General features: G+C 47.1%; 1 protein-coding gene across 1 annotated transcript in view; it reads left to right on the top strand.

Moving 5' to 3' along the window:
- Positions 1-15,762: 15,762 nt before the first annotated feature.
- Positions 15,763-18,325, top strand: part of SOX21 (SRY-box transcription factor 21) — a 3,302-nt gene continuing 739 nt past the window's right edge. Inside the window, exon 1 of the mRNA XM_066313443.1 lies at positions 15,763-18,325. This exon is cut by the window's right edge and continues 739 nt beyond it. Coding sequence (XP_066169540.1) covers positions 16,245-17,090 — 846 coding nt within the window. The 5' untranslated portion in view covers positions 15,763-16,244 and the 3' untranslated portion in view covers positions 17,091-18,325.

Here is an 18,325-nt window from a genome sequence, read left to right as displayed (position 1 = left end):
CAAATGCAAGGATTATACATCTTATATTTTAGGACACAAAGACACAGTGCTCCAAAGAAAACAAAGATGCCAACTGAGCTGAGAGCATATTTAGATATTACACAGCATAATGTATTAAGAATGTAAGAGTGTCATCAAAAGCTCTCCTCAGCTAAGCTCAAATACGGCAAATGGGGCCAGAAATGGGCAAACTTTCATCATTATGAATCATGGAAAATAATTCCCATTTTTCAACAATCCATGTCTCTAATTGCATTTCCTGTATAAGCTGAAAGTTGGTAGGTAGAACTGCAGGCAGAATCATAATGCAGCAACAGAGCATCAATGATTTTCTAAGCCTGGGATACTGGATATTTAATTTTGCTTTTAAATCCATACGGTGGTGGGCACTTACGAACACAATAGAAAAGGAGACAAGTTCCAATCAGTTTATAAGATAGTATGAAGAAAATATGTAATAGAGCAACCAGATAGATATAAATAGAATAATACAAAGAAATCTAATCTACTGCAAAGCTATAATTCAATCCTTTTGCAACACAAGAGCAAAGCTAAACAGGCTTATGAATAGCACAAAAATCCATATAGCCAAAATTGTATAGCCTGTCATCAAATCAAAAACCTTGAATTATTGCTTATCACTGCTATTTCACCTTAATAAAAGGAAAAAAATCTAATGACTATGTCAATAAATAAGCATTATTAAAATATAATTTTGTACTGAGCATGTATGAGAAATGATAGGATTTACATGCTTCCTTTCTACTCTCCCTTTCTCCTCCCTTCCTATCCCTTCTATTTTTTTCTCTGTATGTTTATGTGTTCATGTTAGAGGCAGGGAAAAATGAATATTGAATATGGGAGGCAAATTCCAATCTGGCTTATATCTTGTGCACTTCTCCTGACTTCAGTACGGATTTGTCTCATATCTTTTGACTTGATCATATAAGTCCAGGGTCTTGTGATTCTTTTTTCTTTAGAAAGAGAAATTTCATATGGAACCAGATCTCTCTGAAAAATCCTGTTTATTTACAAAGTCTTTATGAAGTATCAGTTCCCCAAGATCAGGAAGATTCAAGTATTCATCTCAAAGACTTCCTTTCTTCTTTTTTCTAATGGTCACGGTCATTATTTCGTATAGGTTCTATCTAATTTTTCTGTATTTATTCTTGTAAGGCTTTTCATTCCCTCTTCTATACACACAGAGACATGCATACACATCCTGTTCCATTAAAAAAAACCGAGTCCACTAAACCCCTCTGCTACACCCTTCAACCTGAGCAGCCCATGTGTGCACCATGGCTTTGAACAGTGACAAATGCTTTTGTTTGGGGAGGAGGTCGCTCTCATTTCATAAAGCAGATTAGCTGTTCCTTACAGCTGCCTTAAAGGAAGGCAGTGGTTACACCCATAGCTTCAATGGCATTTCACCCAACCTACAAGACAAGGAATGTAACTCAGAATAGGGTATAGCCTAAGATGCAAGAGAGGAGCACCATCAGAGATGCAGAATGGGTATTTTTACATAACTGACACAGTATAGGACAGTTTGGAGAATTCAACATGATTCGACATAAGTAAAGGCCATCGTCTGCAAACAACTGGAGAGGTCATTGATGGAAATGTTACTGACTGTGCTCTGTGTTTCTGGAGTGGCTGATCAGGGGCTCTACCTCAGGCTCTTACATCAGCCATTGCTCCATGGCTGGTGCAAGAAACTGGCCCTGGGACAATTATTGTGTTGAGCCAAACTTTTGAGAGCCAGGAAGGACATCTGCAACTTCAGTCAGGAGCAAATATCTGAGCTTTGTCTAACTGAAGACAAGTCAGGAAAGTGTCTTGAATTATTTGAGGCTATAAGATGAAAGTACATAAACCACTTCGCATTTATTTTCTAGAATGCTCTCTTTCATTTTCTAGAAGTAATTCCTCTAGACTTTCATATTGAAGGCAAAAGATTGAACATCAGTGAAATCAAGTCATTACACTTGACAGCTGTGTGCAAGTTTCAAAACCCTCAACTTTGTACCTTTGCTTACACAATCTTAATGTCCTATATGAATAAGTAGGTTTTCTTCCTATTTTCCTAATTCTTTTAAAGGTTGTATTCAAGATCAAAGTGATTTCTTCATGGACACAAATATGCATTATGGACAGGTTTATCTTGCTGAGGTGAGAACCTATTTTAATAGTCTGTCCTTGAAAGCTAATGGTTCCAGTTTGGTTTTGGGTGTCACTGATAAAGATTGTAGTGCAGCTTACATATCTGTGCTTCTTAAATTTGTTGTCATTTTTATTGAGGCAAATGATCTTGGCACACTATTTGTGGTTTCATCAATGACAGAGACAATGAGACAAATTGTCGACAAAGATAAACAAATGTGGTGCCAAGGACTTCTCCACAGAAATTTGCCAGCTCAGCCGGGATCTGGTCAAATTCATCGGACACACAGACTACTAATAAAACTCAGTATGAGGCTATAGCAATTTTCCTGCAACAGGTTTCTGTTTTGTGGATAAGTGTGTTCCTCTCTGCTGTGCTTCTTTAACCCAGGACAGTGTTTAGGAGAGTCAAGAGGAGCCAGAAACTCGGAAGTACTCACGGGTCAGATGACTTTGAAGAGCCTTGAGGAGCTCATGGGGAGAGAGGTGTGGTAAGCTGCATGTCACGAGTTTGGGTGTGACTACAATGTGACTCTGAGCTTTGGAGACGTGTTTGTGAGGAAGATGAAGAATAACATTAGGGGAGCTTCATCCCTCATACTCCCAGCTGTTCCTCCACATTTAGTCTCAAAACCAACCTGCCAGACACTTGCAAGTTGGCAAGTACAAGCAATGAGGGAAAGGAGTCTCCCTGGACCTTTAACCTGTGCTACCACTGCCTCTGCTGGCTAGTGATCCTACTGCAGTGGAACTTCTCCTGCCAGTCTGCTGGGTAAGAGAAACTCTGGTTAGGATTGGGATGGGTGAAGAAGTCATATATGGATTTTCCTTCTTTGTTTCCAGAGGTAAAAGTAAAGCTTTAGGCTCCATTCATACCTTGTTGATGCTCCAGGCCAGATCCCGCTGACTGACAAAGCCTGTTACAGGCTGCTCTGTAACGGCCTTAGACATTGATAATTACTGATAAATCAGCTTCAAACGTCTTTCTTCGGTACTTCATTGTCATAAGTAAACATAGTATACAAACAAACTGCCAGTAAAGACAGATCTATGCCAAGTCCTTGTGATTTTGAAATACTATGTGTTGGCTGCAGAGCAAAAGAAGGAAGGCTCCCTTCCTTCCACCGTGGCAGCTTTGGAACTGCGATCAGCAGGGCTGCTGAGGGTGGCAAGCAGCTTTGGGGGCTGGTGGCAATGGTGTCTCTATCTCAAAGGAGAGCTTAACTTCATGGTAATTTTTATTTCAGCCCAGAACTACCTTCTCTAAGAGAGTAAATGTGGTAAATTCCTTGTGTGAATTTCAGCAACTGGCACACAGGGTGAGTTTTCACAAGTAAGTTATGCTGATCTCAAACTCTGCTGCTGCCCCTGCTATGTTTTCTCTCTGCATTCACCCTTCCACTGTCACTCTTTTATCAATGTAAGCAATCAAATGTGTGTTTGTGTGACAGCTGAAAATTAGTGGGTTTGTTCTTTTGGGGATGGTTGTTTTTCAGCTGGATGAGTCAACCAATTTGACCACAATTTTCAGTGCTGGTGCAGAGGAGGAAAGGGGTTTTGGAAGGAAGGCTCCAGGAGTATTATGTTTTCAAACTATAGTATGGAATATCCCTGTGGAATGTGTTAATCCTTTTCTAGCAATGGTGTTTGGTTTAAAAAAGAACTTCCAGTTTGGTCTTGGTGCTGCACTATCTAGACTCTGACCTTCCTTTGGAAGGAGCTTGGAAAAACTTGCAGTGACATTCCATGTTATTGCCTTGTGGCTTGTATGCACTCTCCCTACATTCCACCAGAAACCTCACTGGTGCAGAGTTTTTCTGTCTACTTCAATGAGGGGTTTGTGTGGAAGGCTTATGTTCAGATCAGTATTGGACTCAGTTCTAGGCCTTAGTAGGAAAGACTAATTTTAGCAGGTCTGTTGGATGCAGTTGTTCCTGGTGAACTCAGGGACAGCTGCTCTCTTTGAACCCAAGAGCCTGGAGAGATACTGTCTAAAATTTCTATAGGTAGGTTGGAGGCAGGCCCATTCAGTGAGACATTCCTGCTGATATCACTTTGAAATTCACTTTGTTATTTACCTCCTCTCCTGTCTGCCAGGATTGAGATTTGTTGGCCCCTGCATAACTCAGCAAGGCTTGTTTTTGCAGGTTTTCTCTGGATGAAAAAAGAAGCAATAGAGAGTGCCATGGAAAAGTCCTGGCTGTGAGGTTCGAGATGAGACAGGGAAATGGGACTAACTCCTGCCCGAAAGTTCTGTCTAACCTGTGAATTTTGTCCAGCCAGCCATAGACTGGGACCAACTCTGTATTTGAATTAGACCAATTTAAATATATAATCATTAAAAGAACACAATCACCTGAGCTCTGATTCCCAACCAATGTAGAAATGAGTTTGTTATCTCTACAGAACTATCTGGTTGGGTTGTTTGTGTCAGCTGAATATAATACTTAGCAAGTTCACACCCAGCTATTTACATCTCTATGTTAGGATCCAGGAGCATGTAAACTAGAGAGAAATCATGTTTAAATTAACAGTGCTTAGATTCCTCACCAGAAAAAACAGGGAGTAAAATATATGGCTAAGAAAAGTGAATTTTCTAGTAAATCTTATCTCTAAATAACCCTACAGATCCAATATCCACTGAATTATTTCTGATTTGTGGTTGGAATAATCACAATGTGCACAAAATACCCCAAGAATAAACTTTGAGTGTGTGTTTTTATTGTTAGACTTCTCCATATCCCAGATTCCCCATCATGTTCAGTCCTGTGTAGATAGTTATAGTAATGATCTTTTATTAACTTGGCTGAAATAACTGCCATGACTCTCAATGATGACATTAGTGCTTAGGTATTTGTATGTCTAAGCACTTACATAAGTAATCATATCACAATGTCAAATTATTGTACTTATTATTTTGCAAATGCTACAGCTGCCACCTCCTGTTAAAGACAAAAAGAAAAAGAAAGAGCAAAAGAAAAAGAAAAATGTCAGAGTGCCTGAAGGATTCTTCCCAGTTTTAATTTATTGTTTCGTTTTAAACCTTCTTGTGCTGTGAGCCAAAACAAACTCATTGCACCTACACTTTGAGGTGAAACTCTTTTGTTAAACTCACCTCTGCCTATAAGAAGATCAAAACATTCATAGCTGCATTTGAGGGAATCATACATACATCAGGGAGAGAGAAGGGGTTACACTTTTCTGAAGATAAAGGATGTTACACTTTCAGTCTTTCCAGCAATGGTAGGAGCTGAAAGTTCAACAGTCTCCTTGTCATTAAGATAACCAGTCATGTCATTATGTAGGGAGAGAGGAAAAGGGGCTGGCAACAAAGTAGTTTCATGAACTGGCTTTTTACCTGAGAAGGTTTGAACTTAACAGTGAAAGACTCAGTTTGGGCAATTTACTGCCTGCCTCCAGTGAACCTGGGAGGCAGCTGGGGAGAGCCCATGTATTTCAGCAGGCTTTCAGTGAAGTCTCCAGAGAAGAAAATATACATTTTTGTATTTATTATGCCCAAAGTCACTGGGTTCTTTTACAGCAAACAAGTAAATTATTTCTTGTTTTCTGTCTACCTATCACACACAGAGCATTTGGGGGGAAAAAACCCTGCAGTAATCCTATTCTAGAAAATATTAATGCTGATGGATCATATAAATGTGTTTTAGGTTTTACCTGTCCATATGATGACCAGGATTAAAAAAGGACAGCAGTTTCACTTTTTTCATGAGACAACAGGAACATTTCTCTTCTTTTTAGCTGGCTGGGGTCTTACCCTGTGTTTGTGATTTTATGAAATATGTTTTAAAGTATGGCTCTTCTGAAATATAGCATCTTTACTGATATTTTTTAACAGGGTCACTTTTAAATGAAGCAAGAGAAAGCACATGGTGTTTTGTTGGTCAAATACAAGCACTGCTATTGCTTTGTTGTACAGCAATATTATCAAATCTAATAGGTACACTTGCAACTTTTTTACAGGATCGCAGCAAGAGAAGGTTACTGTTTAATTCTTTTGTTTTTCCTGGCATTTAACAACTTAGTTAAATTACTTTGCAAAAGAAGGGCTTAACACATGCTTTAAGAAAAGTTCTTTGGGTGAAGAGAAGACATAGAATATCTTGTGGATAAGATATTGAACTATAGAATGGTTTGGGTTGGAAGGGGCCCTTAAAGCAAATCTAGTTCCAATTCCGCTACCTTGAGCAAGAATGCCACCCACTAGATCAGGGCCCCAAAGACATGCTCCTGGTGTGTCTGTGATGTGACAAAAGAAAGATATGGCACTCCTGACCCAATCCAGCAAAAGACCATGGCAAGGCCATCCACAAGATTTCATTTTAGGTCTCATCATTTCCAGTTGGTTTTGTTACATAAAGGCTACATGCAGGGGAGCAAGTCCTTGTGAGATAAGATACACAATAGCACATCATCTACACCATTGGAACTGCCAATCATCCCATATTCTTACAGTGCTTATGATGTGATTTGTACTTTTTTTTCCTCTGAAGGATATTTTCCAGTTACTTTCCTTCTTTTATCCCAAGGTTGCCATGAACATAGGCACTCAGCATTGAGGAGCTACATGGTCGTGTTCACATCCCAGCTTACTTCATGGGAATTTGTTCAGGTAACTCCTAGTGCAGCAGGACTGGGATTTGTTTGGAAAATGGAGTAAAGACCCAGATGAATCCAAGAAAATTGAACTTTATATAGTCTTTGTTCTAACCATTGTTTAACCATCTTACTTGGAAAACAGTTGAAGCATTAAAAAACTGGAGGGGGTGAACACAAAACAATACAACAATCTGTTTCTATCATAAGGAATAAATGTGCTTTGGGCTGATTCCATTCAGAGTGTACAGATATTTTCAAGGAATTTAGGGCATAAAATCCCATTGAATCTCCTTGAGGGAATTAAAATCAATGGAACTTAGGCATTCTCATACTTTGAAAGATCTGCACTTAATTCTTCTTGTGTCTTTTAGAAGTTCCAATTTTTTACTTTCTGGGCAAATGAGTACTTTTTGGCATGACCTTTTTCATACTCCATAAACAACATCAGATAATATGTAAGGGAAAGTTGACAAGAGAATTGAAAACCAAAAGAACTTCTTCGGGAAATTTTGAATTTATTTTACCCACTGAAATGAAAAGGCATCTCCAGGAATGCTGCAAAACTTCTTGCTCTTTTTATGTCTATTGCCTCTTGTATGTTCTGCGCTCTTTCTACAGAATCAGCAATAAGTCAGATTTTTCAATAACACTAACAATAGCCACCTTTCTCTTTTATATCACTGATAAGAAGCATCCTCACATGGGAGAATATTATGGAAGAAATTAAAATGTCTGTAAAGGATTACAAACTTCCCTGCATATTACCAGCAAAGATACTCTAAACAAATTTTATACACCAAGAGTCAAATTTGTCATTGAATTGGTACACCATTGACAACCTTTTTGCCAATGCTATCAATTGGTGATGACCTTTTCTTTTTTAATGCAATCCAAATAACTTGCAATGACATTTCATATAAATGATAATACAATAAATGATAAAACTGTTAAAAACTATTCTAATTATGGATCTAGAGAATGCAGTTGAAAGGGAAACTTATACAGAAATGATGCAGAAAATTTACTGTCAGCAGAGATTTGAAACACAATAGAAAGGTGATGAATTGGGGGTGGAAATAGTAAAGCCATGTCAGAAACAGGACTTCCCACTGACAGTGATAAAATTGTGCTAACAAGAAAGAGGAGGCCAGAACCAAGTATAGCAGATAGTAAAACAGAACACTTCTTCAGCATATTAGTGGGAGACATGCCCATATATGATCATTTTGGCAATGCTCATTTAGGGGAGGAGCAGTGATGCTGATCACACATGTGGGTAGGAGAGGAACAGAGAGTTTGTGAGCTGTGAGCCAGCAGGATGTCTGGGCTCTGAGCACTGGAAAGGACTGCATGAAGAACTAAGTTAAATCTTCCCATGTCAAATATCCATACAAAGAGAGGCAGAAGTAAACTCCTGTCCTAGAGCTTTGTCGCTCTTGAGAAGTCAGTCTCATCTGTTTTTAACAACCTTCATCTTTCTCCAGGCAGAGGCAGGCTCTGCATATCTATACTCACTATTTGAAGCTTGTTTTTTTCCAGGATTTAACTGGAATTCACATCTTAAGCTCATTACCTCTTGTTTATCCTCACAAACACCATTTAATCCTCTCATCTTTGCATTTAACTTTTACACCCTTAAAGACCAGTTCCTTCTCCTCTAGCTTAATTAACAACACTGCTTCAAATCTTCACTTGTGTATGTAGTAAATTTTTAGACCTCTGATCAGACTTGCTACATTCTGTCCTCTGACTCCAAATTTTTCTTGAAGAAGTCTAGCACTGCACAATATACTCCACCAGAAGCCTTTGTGATGCTAACAAAATAAAAGATTTCAGTCTTTCAGAACTATCAGTACTAGTAGTAGTAGTGTGTTTGTTTAGTAGGAGATAATTATACACACCTGACAAGTGTTTATAGAGACAAATTACTAAAAAATAGTAGATTGCTTTTAAAAATGAGAGAAAAGCCTAAATTTGGAGATAAAAAAAATAGTCTAACAATTATTATTATTGAAACTGCACACTTAAGTGAGGAAAATAAAAAAAAATCAAGGCAATGTTTACCACAATAATATTTAATTATTGGACTGACTTTGGAAAATCGGAATAGTTTTCATTCAGTGCCCATACCAAGAGAAGCCATTATATATCCTACTGTGGACAGTGAGAAGTTTATTGTGAGGATGATGTAAGGCCTAGCAAAATCCCAAAAGCTATGTTAAGGATGCAGGCCAGGCAACCACAAACTCACTGGGGTTTACTTTCTGTGCCTGTGGTCACAGAACACCCACAAAGTGGAGCTACTCCTTACCAGTGGAACACTCATACAGAGGCAGAAGTGCCTTTTCTAAAAATCATTCTGAAGCACCTAAAATAAATGGATGCAAAAAGCGGAATTGTCAATGGTCACCTGTCTGAATCAAGAACACTAAATACAATCTATTTTGTGCTATTGGTTTCTAGCTGATTTAGGTTGAGCTGGAATCTTTGCAGACCACACTCCTGAGAGCAGATGAAGAGAATCTGGCGATTAAGTCTCATCTGAAACTGCTCCTCAATGGAAACCAAAACATGGTGAGTGAGCACAGTGAAGGGATTTGCTTGGAAAGCTGTGGCACCATTGATCGAGCTAAAAATGCAGGTGCAAATACTAATGTAGGTGTGGTGTGTAGGGTAGGCACCCTCTGTGTTTAACTCGTCTGATTACTAGAACTGGCTTGTGACCATTAACTTTGAACTTTCCTGAGTGACATTTTGATTCTTCCTAATAAATGGAATGCAGAAACTGCCCGTTCTTACAAATAGATAATCAAGACACTGACCATAAAGGAATAAAGGCCATGAGTTTAAATCCAAAGAAATATAGATTCTTTCCCTTATGGGCCTCCATTCCCTAGATGTTCTTAGTCAATTAAAAAGTCTTTATACTCAGAAGGCAAACAGCAAAGATTTATGCGTGACTCTTCTTCAGAGGGGAATGGACCAAGTTCTGAACTTCTTTTTAGCCTCCCTGGGTACACTTACAAATCCTGAAATGCCTGTCAAAGGTTTCCAAACCACAATCTTATCCAGTAACATCTAAGACCTTGTCCTCAAAATTACAGAGATGTTTTGGGGACCTGTCCAGCACTCATGACAGGCAAAACAACCTTTTGTGTTTTATGGTTGTGAAACAACCTTGAACAACACTAGACTGGTTATTGAAAAGTATTGATTCCAGGAAAAAAAAAAAAAAACACCTCTATGACTGCTGGACAGCCCTAAGAAGTGAAACAAGATGATCGTTATCACTGTAAAATTTTGATTGAATTTAAACGTGGAAGGGATTATACCTATAAAAAAGCTTGTAGTAGAAGACACCAAAAATCAAGACACCAAAAATCAAGGCTCACCTCTCCTAACAGGGAACTATAAAATTATACAAGGCAATGACACCACAATGATAAGGTTAATTTCTTTGAAAAAAGGAAGCATGAGCACTGCTCAGCCTTTGAAGAAGAGTTATAGGCAACTGCCTAAACAGGGAAATGGAAACCTGGACTCTAGAGACAGCAGTCTCCATTCATATGAGCTCTGATTTCATCATGTGAAGCAGGAGAAGCTTACACATCTGTAGTACCTGATGAGCTTTCAGTAGTTCCTTGTGCTGGAAAGGTATTTAGCTGCCCCTTCTGGAACATCTAAGCCTGTCCAGGAACTCTGCCAGGAGACTAATTCTCACCTTCACTTCCCCAGACATGGACTAGCATGTAACCACACAACATCATCTTTTTTTTTGATTCTAAGTCTTCTTTGGCTGTGGTTCTCATAATTCTTCCCAGGCAGCTAACAGGATTAAGAAGCAGCAAAAACTGACTCATCGAAGTACATGAAAACAGCTTGACTTACAAATGGAGTGCATGCAGATTAGATAAACATTATGTAGTCTTTTAGCAAGTTTGAATAGACTAAATTTAAAAAGTTTCTTTACTTCTAAAAGAAGTAAGGACCCTGTCACCACCTTCTGATCAGAACTGCTATCATGGTTATATGAGATCTAGGTCTGGTGTTCCTGCAAGAGCAACTCCAGTGTCCTAAAGCACAGAGATATAGATTGGGCTTTGCTTTTAAAATAATACACATTAAGTCAAAGAACATATTCAACCTTTACCAAAATCATAACATTTAATTTTCAAAAAAAGTACAGAACTTCTCTATGCTTCCCAAATGAGTAAAAACTTTGTTAATTCTCTTCTCACTTAAAATAGCAAACCCAGTGAACCAATGTTTTTATTATAAAAAGTTTACTCTCCAGCTGAGCATTTGAGTGCCAAGTTCCATGCAGAATCACACTTTCTCAGCCAAATTAGAAACTATAAACTTAGAAACCAGTGTTTTACGATAGAATCCTTTGCCAGGCACTTCACTAGAGCTTGGGCTACCAGCTGCTCTAATAATAAGCGAATGTTATTGAAAAATAATAATACCGAGCATTTGGAAGCACTCTGTAAAAGCAAATGAATGAGTTTAGGGTATTATGCACAATAAAGGGGTAAAACTCTCTTTCTTGCTACAGGTGTACTGGACTTCCCAAGAGTAAAAAGATTTAGGAGCCCTCACAAACCTGCCAAGCTCCATACAAGCAGAACGACCAGCCTGCCAACCTGTTGATGTGCTTAAGATTTCAGCCTGCCCAGCAACTTCGGACAGCTGAAAGTGACGTGGAATTGGTGACTGACACCCTACATGAAGAAAAATGTCAGCTTTCAAAGCTGGTGGATGGAAACGCTTCAGTGCACAAAGGGAGCCGTGCAAACGAGACGTGGCTCTGCCAATGCAGGGCAGCGCTGGGGCTGCCGAGCCCGTGAATCAATCGCGAGGCACGGCGAGGGGATCGCTATTGGGATAACCACTGTTCTTCAACTTCTTTTTATCTCTTTGATTCGCTACCTGATTGTTAGGCTCAAATAAAAATTAGGAGGAAATGAGCGTGCTTCCTCGAAACTCACTTTAAACTCGGCTTTAAAAAACACGACAGATGAGATGTTTGGTAAGAAAATGAGAAATCGGACAGTATTTGGAGTGGGGTGTAGCTACATCTACTGTAAGCAAGCTGGCAGAATTAACACACGGTTATCGAGAAGATAGTCTAACACCCCTTTGATAGTTTTTAAAGTGCTCTCATCTTGCTTGATGGAGTACAGCACTGCTTTCTGGAAAGCCTTATTTAGCCTCCGTGTGATAATGCATCTGCTCGGGTTTTTGTTTTCCCCCACAATCATCCCTCCCCTCCACCTCCCTCCGGTAGCAGAAGGAAAGATCGCACCCTTGAATTTGCATGCGTCAGGAATTGACAGGTCAAAAGCAAGTAAATCACATTATACACGACTGTATTGTTATTGCATCGATAACAACACATTATCAGAACGATTAACACACTCGCACAGCTACGCAGAGATCACAGCAGCGGTTTAACAAAAATCCAGATAAGTAACTAAACTCCGATAAAACCTTCCCTTTTTGTGTTTAGGGATTTGAAGGCTCTCCGAGAGAGCGTCTGTCTGTGCCTCTGCGTTTGTGTGTGTGCGTGTGTGTGTGCGAGGGCTGTGCAGGCAGCCGCTCCGCACTGCACCGCGGCCGCGGAAATCCCCGCGGGGAGAGCAGCCTCCCCCCGCGCCGCCGCTGCCTCAAACCGGGGGAGACCTGGGACCCTCCGGTCGTTCCTAACACGACTCCAGCCTTGCTCCAAGCGGAACTGATAAGAGTTTCCATCACTTGGAACTGTCTTCAAAGCAGATTACCAGGGAAAGGCAGGCCCCCTGTAACTACCAGCATCGCTGAAATAACCACGGGTGGTTGTTTTAGTAGTCAGCGCTTGCCGCAAACCTCAGGTGAGGGGAGGGGGAAAGCTCTTTGAAAAGGAGACCTTCGAATAAAGTATTTCATTTGCGACTAGAAAAACAGAATTGAGCCAGCACTGAGCCATTCATAGACTTCAGCCTGTGAAAGAGTATTGTACAATAATTTATGACAAATAAATTCTGTTACCGTTTTCACTATTTGGTGGACTGAATGCCATCAGAAACATGCGCAGATGACGTAATGCGTTTGCAAACGGTGACATTTTTGGAAGACAGTCCATGAATTGAGGCATCTTCTCTGCTGGAAGTTATGCAAGTGCTTCTTTTTAAGACCAGTTTACCTGCGCAGGACTCTGTGGGGACCTGCGAGTTGGTGGTTGTGCTGTCCTAAGACAGACGGTGACCACTGACCCTAGGAACCTCCCGAGCCCCGTGCCGACACCCGTGGCCCTTCCCCACGTGGTTTCTGCGGCACAGGTGCCCGCTCTACCGGCACCCTGCTTTGCCATTCGCCCAGACACAGAGCGGCAGCCCGGCGGCAGCAGCAGCCTTAGCGTGGCGCTACCCACGGACTGACTCACGGGCAAAGGTCGTGGTGGGGACACTCATCTGTGTAGGAGCTGTCAGACAGGGGCTCAGCCATGTGCCTGCCTTGAGTGATTTACGCGGTTCTGTCGCGACACCGGGCCATCTCCATCCTCTACACCGCACCCTACTCTCGCACCGACGGGTTCGGGGTCACAAGGAGAGGGAGCGGGGTCGTGAGGGAAGCAGCATGGGAGGGAAGAGCGGGGAAAGAGCCTCGCTGGAACCGAGCCCACTCGGCTCTCCAGGGGCGCTGGCGGGAGCGGGGCCGGGAGCCTTCGGGAGCCAGGGGTGCCACTGGTGGTGGTGGCATCAGTGAGTCGCTGCTGCTTGTCCCTCCCCGCTCTCCCTCTCCGCCCCGATCACTCTCCAGACGATGTTACTGATTCTCACCCTGCTCATGGCTGCGGCCGGGAATGTATGAACGAACCATGCTCTTGCCTTCCCCTGAGCTGACTTAATGCGGGCGCAATCCCGTCGGCACGGAGCGAAGTCGATCAAACCGGCATCCGATCTGTGCGGAGAGAGACAGGGGATGCGTCCTTAAACAAGTCAAATACAATAACGCTACATTTGATCGAAAGATACAGGGAAGAGTTTCCCTAGACAAACGGAGGGGGGGCAGGGGGAGGGTTACGCAGTTGAAAATATTGTCTGTTCATCCCAGAAGGGAAATGCGCTGGCCGGTGGGGTGATAGGTAACTTGATCTCCAGGGCAGTTACCTGCGCCAAGATTAGCCCCTCTTGGTGGGGACACACTTTCGAGAAACCCCATTTCCCCGCCAACCCCGTGCATCAGCCAGCGCGGGTAGATATCTTAATCTCTCCGTTTTGACAACAGAGGGTACTTTTTTTTCACGGCTAACTGGATTGTGAGAGGTCAAGCGTTGGCAAGGTGGCTTCGGAGATTGAGAGAATTATGGTTAAGTCGTAGCATATGGATCGTAAAACACGAAACGTGAGAAGACGCAGTTTACAGAGGAGCTGTTCGGGCTGTTTTACAGGGCACTCTAGCCGTGACAGGCAGCCGCGGGACCCCGGCGGTCTCACCGTTGGGGAAAGAGCCAGGAATCACCCTCCCGTGGAAGGCCGGCGCTCGCATTCTCTCCAAACATCCCGCCAGCGAAGCAGCTGCGGGTGGCGGTGGCGGGCAGAGGTGCGGCGCGGCGGCAGGGAAGGTGCGAAGCCCAGCGGCTGGAGCAGGGGACCGAGACCGGCCGGAGGATGGAACGGGCTCCGCGGACAGGAACCCGGACGAGAAGGCAGCGGGCGGCGTGACAAAGGAATCCTGAGGCGAGCGGACATCACGCCCCCCGCGACCCCGCGCGATGTCCCAGCCGTCCGCCGGACCGTGAGGCGCCTCCGGCGGGAGTTCGGTAGTGCTCCCGGAGGGGCTGCGACCCCAGGCGTGCATCGCAGTCGGGGAGCCCCGTTAAAGTTTTCCCTGAAAAAGGTGGCGGAGCCGTCCTGAGCAAAGCCTAGCCTGCTGCCAGCACGGGAAGAGTTAATGGTTTATTGGAGTCGGCGCTTCCACATACCACAGGGGTAAGTCAAAACCGACCCGCCGAAGCACAAACAAGGCGAGCAAGTTCACCCTGACTGACAGGGGGTGTAGAACACGGTCGGACAGCGCGGGCTGGGGGCACCGTGAAGCGGCGTCCCGAGCGGCCAGGAAAAGACGCGTGGATTTTTTGAGGGTGTCCGCTGCCCGCACACAGGGATGCTCTCCAGGGCGGCAGCCTCTCCCCTCCGGCGGCACCGGCCCCGGGCAGGGAAAACCCCAAACAACCCAAAACACTCCGCATGCGCGGCGCCCGAACCTCCCCGCGCTGCCGGGCCCGCCGAGGGGGCGTGGCGATTCTCGGCCCCGCCCCTCCCGACGGGGGCCCCGCCCCCCGCCCCGCCGGCGGCGCGCAGGCCGCGTGCGGGCATATAGGGCGGCGCGCGGCGCGGGGGCACGCGGGGCGCGCGCGTTGCCTGGGGCCGCGCCGACGGGGCGAGAGGAGGGGGCGGCCGCGCCGGCCGCCAGCCCCCGCCGCCCGCCCTACAGCCCGGCCGGCGGCCCGCCGGGCGCCGACCGCCGAGGATTTTAATTAGGTGTGTCCCCCGCCTTCGCCGCCGCCTCCTCCTCCCTCCGCCCCTCGCCGCTCCCGCCCGCCCCGCCGCCCCTCCGAGTCGGCGGCCAAGAAAACCCAGAGAGACCTGGCGGCTGCCGGAGAAGGGGGAGCCGCGCGGCAGGCGGAGCGCCCCGTATCCCGCCGAAACTTGGCGAAGTTTGTCCGGCGGCGCGAACCGGGAGGCCCGCGGCGCTCGGCGGCCGCTTGCGAACGGCGCCCGGCGAGTATGTGCGAGGAGCGGGCTGCTCGCCGCGCCCCCTCGGGCGGAGCGGGGCGGCTGTGAGCGGGGCGGCCCGCGCCCCCTGGGGCCCGAGCCGCAGCGCCCGAGCCGCCGCGGACCCCGTCCCGCCCGGCCCCGCAACGCGCCGCGGTGGGCTGCCCTCCGAGCTCCGCGGGCGGCGATGGCACCGGGCGGGCTTTGACCGCCGCCCCGTCCAGGGACTGCCGTGCAGCATCGCGTCCGCAGCGAAGCGAGGACCCTCACGCCCCGCGCCGCTCGCCTGCCGCCGGATCCTGCACTTGCCGTCGAGACTTCTCTGTGGTCCCGTCTGGACTCCGGCCGCTGTCCCCTGCGGTGTGTTCCGAGGAAGAGCCCTGGACAGGAGGTCGGCGGCGTGGAGAGAGGCTCCGAGGCCCAGGCGGGGAACGGAGGCCGTCCCGCCCGAGCCGCCCGCCGCAGCGCCCTGACGGGGAGGCGCCGCTGCCGCTCGGCAGCGCCCCGCGCCCGGAGCAGAGCCACCGGCTGCCGCCGCCCCGCAGCCGCGGGAGTCGGTGCCGCCGTGCCTGGCCACTCGCCGAGATTGCTTTTGGAGGAACGGACCGCGGCGGGGGCGAAGAGGAGGAGGAGGCGGGAGACAATCCCGGAGGAGGCGGCCGCCAGTGCGGGGCGGGCGGTGGCTCGCCGGGGCGGCGGGGGGACACCATGTCCAAGCCGGTGGATCACGTCAAGAGGCCGATGAACGCCTTCATGGTGTGGTCGCGGGCGCAGCGACGGAAGATGGCCCAGGAGAACCCCAAGATGCACAACTCGGAGATCAGCAAGCGCCTGGGCGCGGAGTGGAAGCTGCTGACCGAGTCGGAGAAGCGGCCCTTCATCGACGAGGCCAAACGGCTGCGGGCCATGCACATGAAGGAGCACCCCGACTACAAGTACCGGCCTCGGCGGAAGCCCAAGACGCTGCTCAAGAAGGACAAGTTCGCTTTCCCCGTGCCCTACGGGCTGGGCGGCGTGGCGGACCACGAGCACCCGCACGGGCTGAAGGCGGGCGGGCTGCATGCCGGCGCGGCCGGCGGGCTGGTGCCCGAGTCGCTCCTGGCCAACCCCGAGAAGGCGGCAGCCGCCGCCGCCGCCGCCGCCGCCCGTGTCTTCTTCCCCCAGTCGGCTGCCGCCGCTGCCGCCGCCGCCGCCGCGGCCGCCGCCGGCAGCCCCTACTCTCTGCTGGACTTGGGCTCCAAAATGGCCGAGATCTCATCCTCCTCCTCTTCCTCGGGCTCCGGGTTGCCCTACGCCTCGTCGTTGGGCTACCCCGGCGCCAGCGGGGCGGGCGCCTTCCACGGGGCCGCCGCTGCCGCCGCCGCCGCTGCCGCCGCCGCCGGGGGGCACACGCACTCGCACCCGTCGCCCGGTAACCCGGGCTACATGATCCCCTGCAACTGCAGCGCCTGGCCCGGCCCGGGGCTGCAGCCGCCGCTGGCCTACATCCTCCTGCCGGGCATGGGCAAGCCCCAGCTGGACCCTTATCCCGCAGCCTACGCCGCGGCACTATGACCTGCGGCCGGAGGATGCCCGCGCAGAGCTCCGGTGCCCGCCTGGATGCCTACCGGCGCATACGTGCGGACGGGGAGCGGGACGAGCCGCCGCCGGGGCCGCGGAGGGTGACCGGGGCAGGCGATGGGGAGCGCCGGGGTGGTGGCCGACCTGTTGCGCGTTCCCCGCCCGCTGCCCCGGGTAGAGGTTGTGTATGTTGCATGCGATCTGTGCAGATAGCCCAGCTGAAACAGAAGAGGATAAAAACAGAAAGTAAAAAAAAAAAAAAAAAATTTAAAAAAAGAAAATACCCTATCCGTCCTGCCCCCTGAAGTGTGCGTTCGGGACAGACGCGGAGGGTAATGCCCGTCCGCCGGCTCCGGCTTTCCCTCCCTGGCTCTTTGCTCCCCGCGCGGTGCTCACCCAGAACAGTCCCGCTGGAGCACCTCCGCCACCGAGAGGAGAGACGGGGGTGGCTGGGGGGCAGTGAGGCCCCGGCTCGGCACGGCAGGGCCGGGTGCGGCCACGGGAATGGACAGGGTGGCTCTGTCCTTGGTTCGTAGCCCCTTGTGGGATCCACGCGAAGAAGGATGTCGGCCATGTGGGATGCTGCCCGTCCCGCTCCGTGCCCTGTCCCGCGTGGGTTTCTGCCCTCTGCTGCTACGGGATACTGAGAAACGCGGGTCATGATTTCCATAGGATAAGACTCGTGACTCGGACCCCGTGTGTCTCCCCCCTCCCCTAATTAAGTCTCGCCCTCAGACTGTAAATTTGTATATCTCTGTGGAAATGTTAGGTCTCGGATGGAAAACTCTGTTAGTTACTTCGCCCACGGTCGATTCAGTTTTAACCTGAAAAAAAAAAAAAAAAAAGGAATGCCTTTCAAAGGGAATAAAAATATTGCGAGACTGTTCAAGGATCGCAATATTATCTAAGGTTAAATCAGACTTTTTTTGTCTGAGTGATAATTATTTATTATTTAGCTGAATTGAAACAGAGCTTTGCTTTGACAGAAGAGTATTCTCATTTAAAAGAAAGCCCATCTCCCCACCAACATGAAGTGTTTCATATGTGTTTTGGAGTACTCTACCTGTTTAGCTTATTTTAGAGCGACTGCAATTCAATTGCAAATGGCGTTAAAAAAAACTTTAGAGAAAAAGAAATCCTCCATCAGTTTAGAGTTCTTTTTTGGTTTACTTTTGTAATGTGTATATTTTGACTAATGTTTGTGAATTAAGCTGGCTAACATGTATTTA

Source organism: Sylvia atricapilla, chromosome 2 (assembly GCF_009819655.1).
Source record: "Sylvia atricapilla isolate bSylAtr1 chromosome 2, bSylAtr1.pri, whole genome shotgun sequence".
Lineage (NCBI taxonomy): Eukaryota > Metazoa > Chordata > Aves > Passeriformes > Sylviidae > Sylvia > Sylvia atricapilla.
Note: the sequence above shows the minus strand (reverse complement) of the source record. Positions and strands in the feature narration are given on the sequence as shown.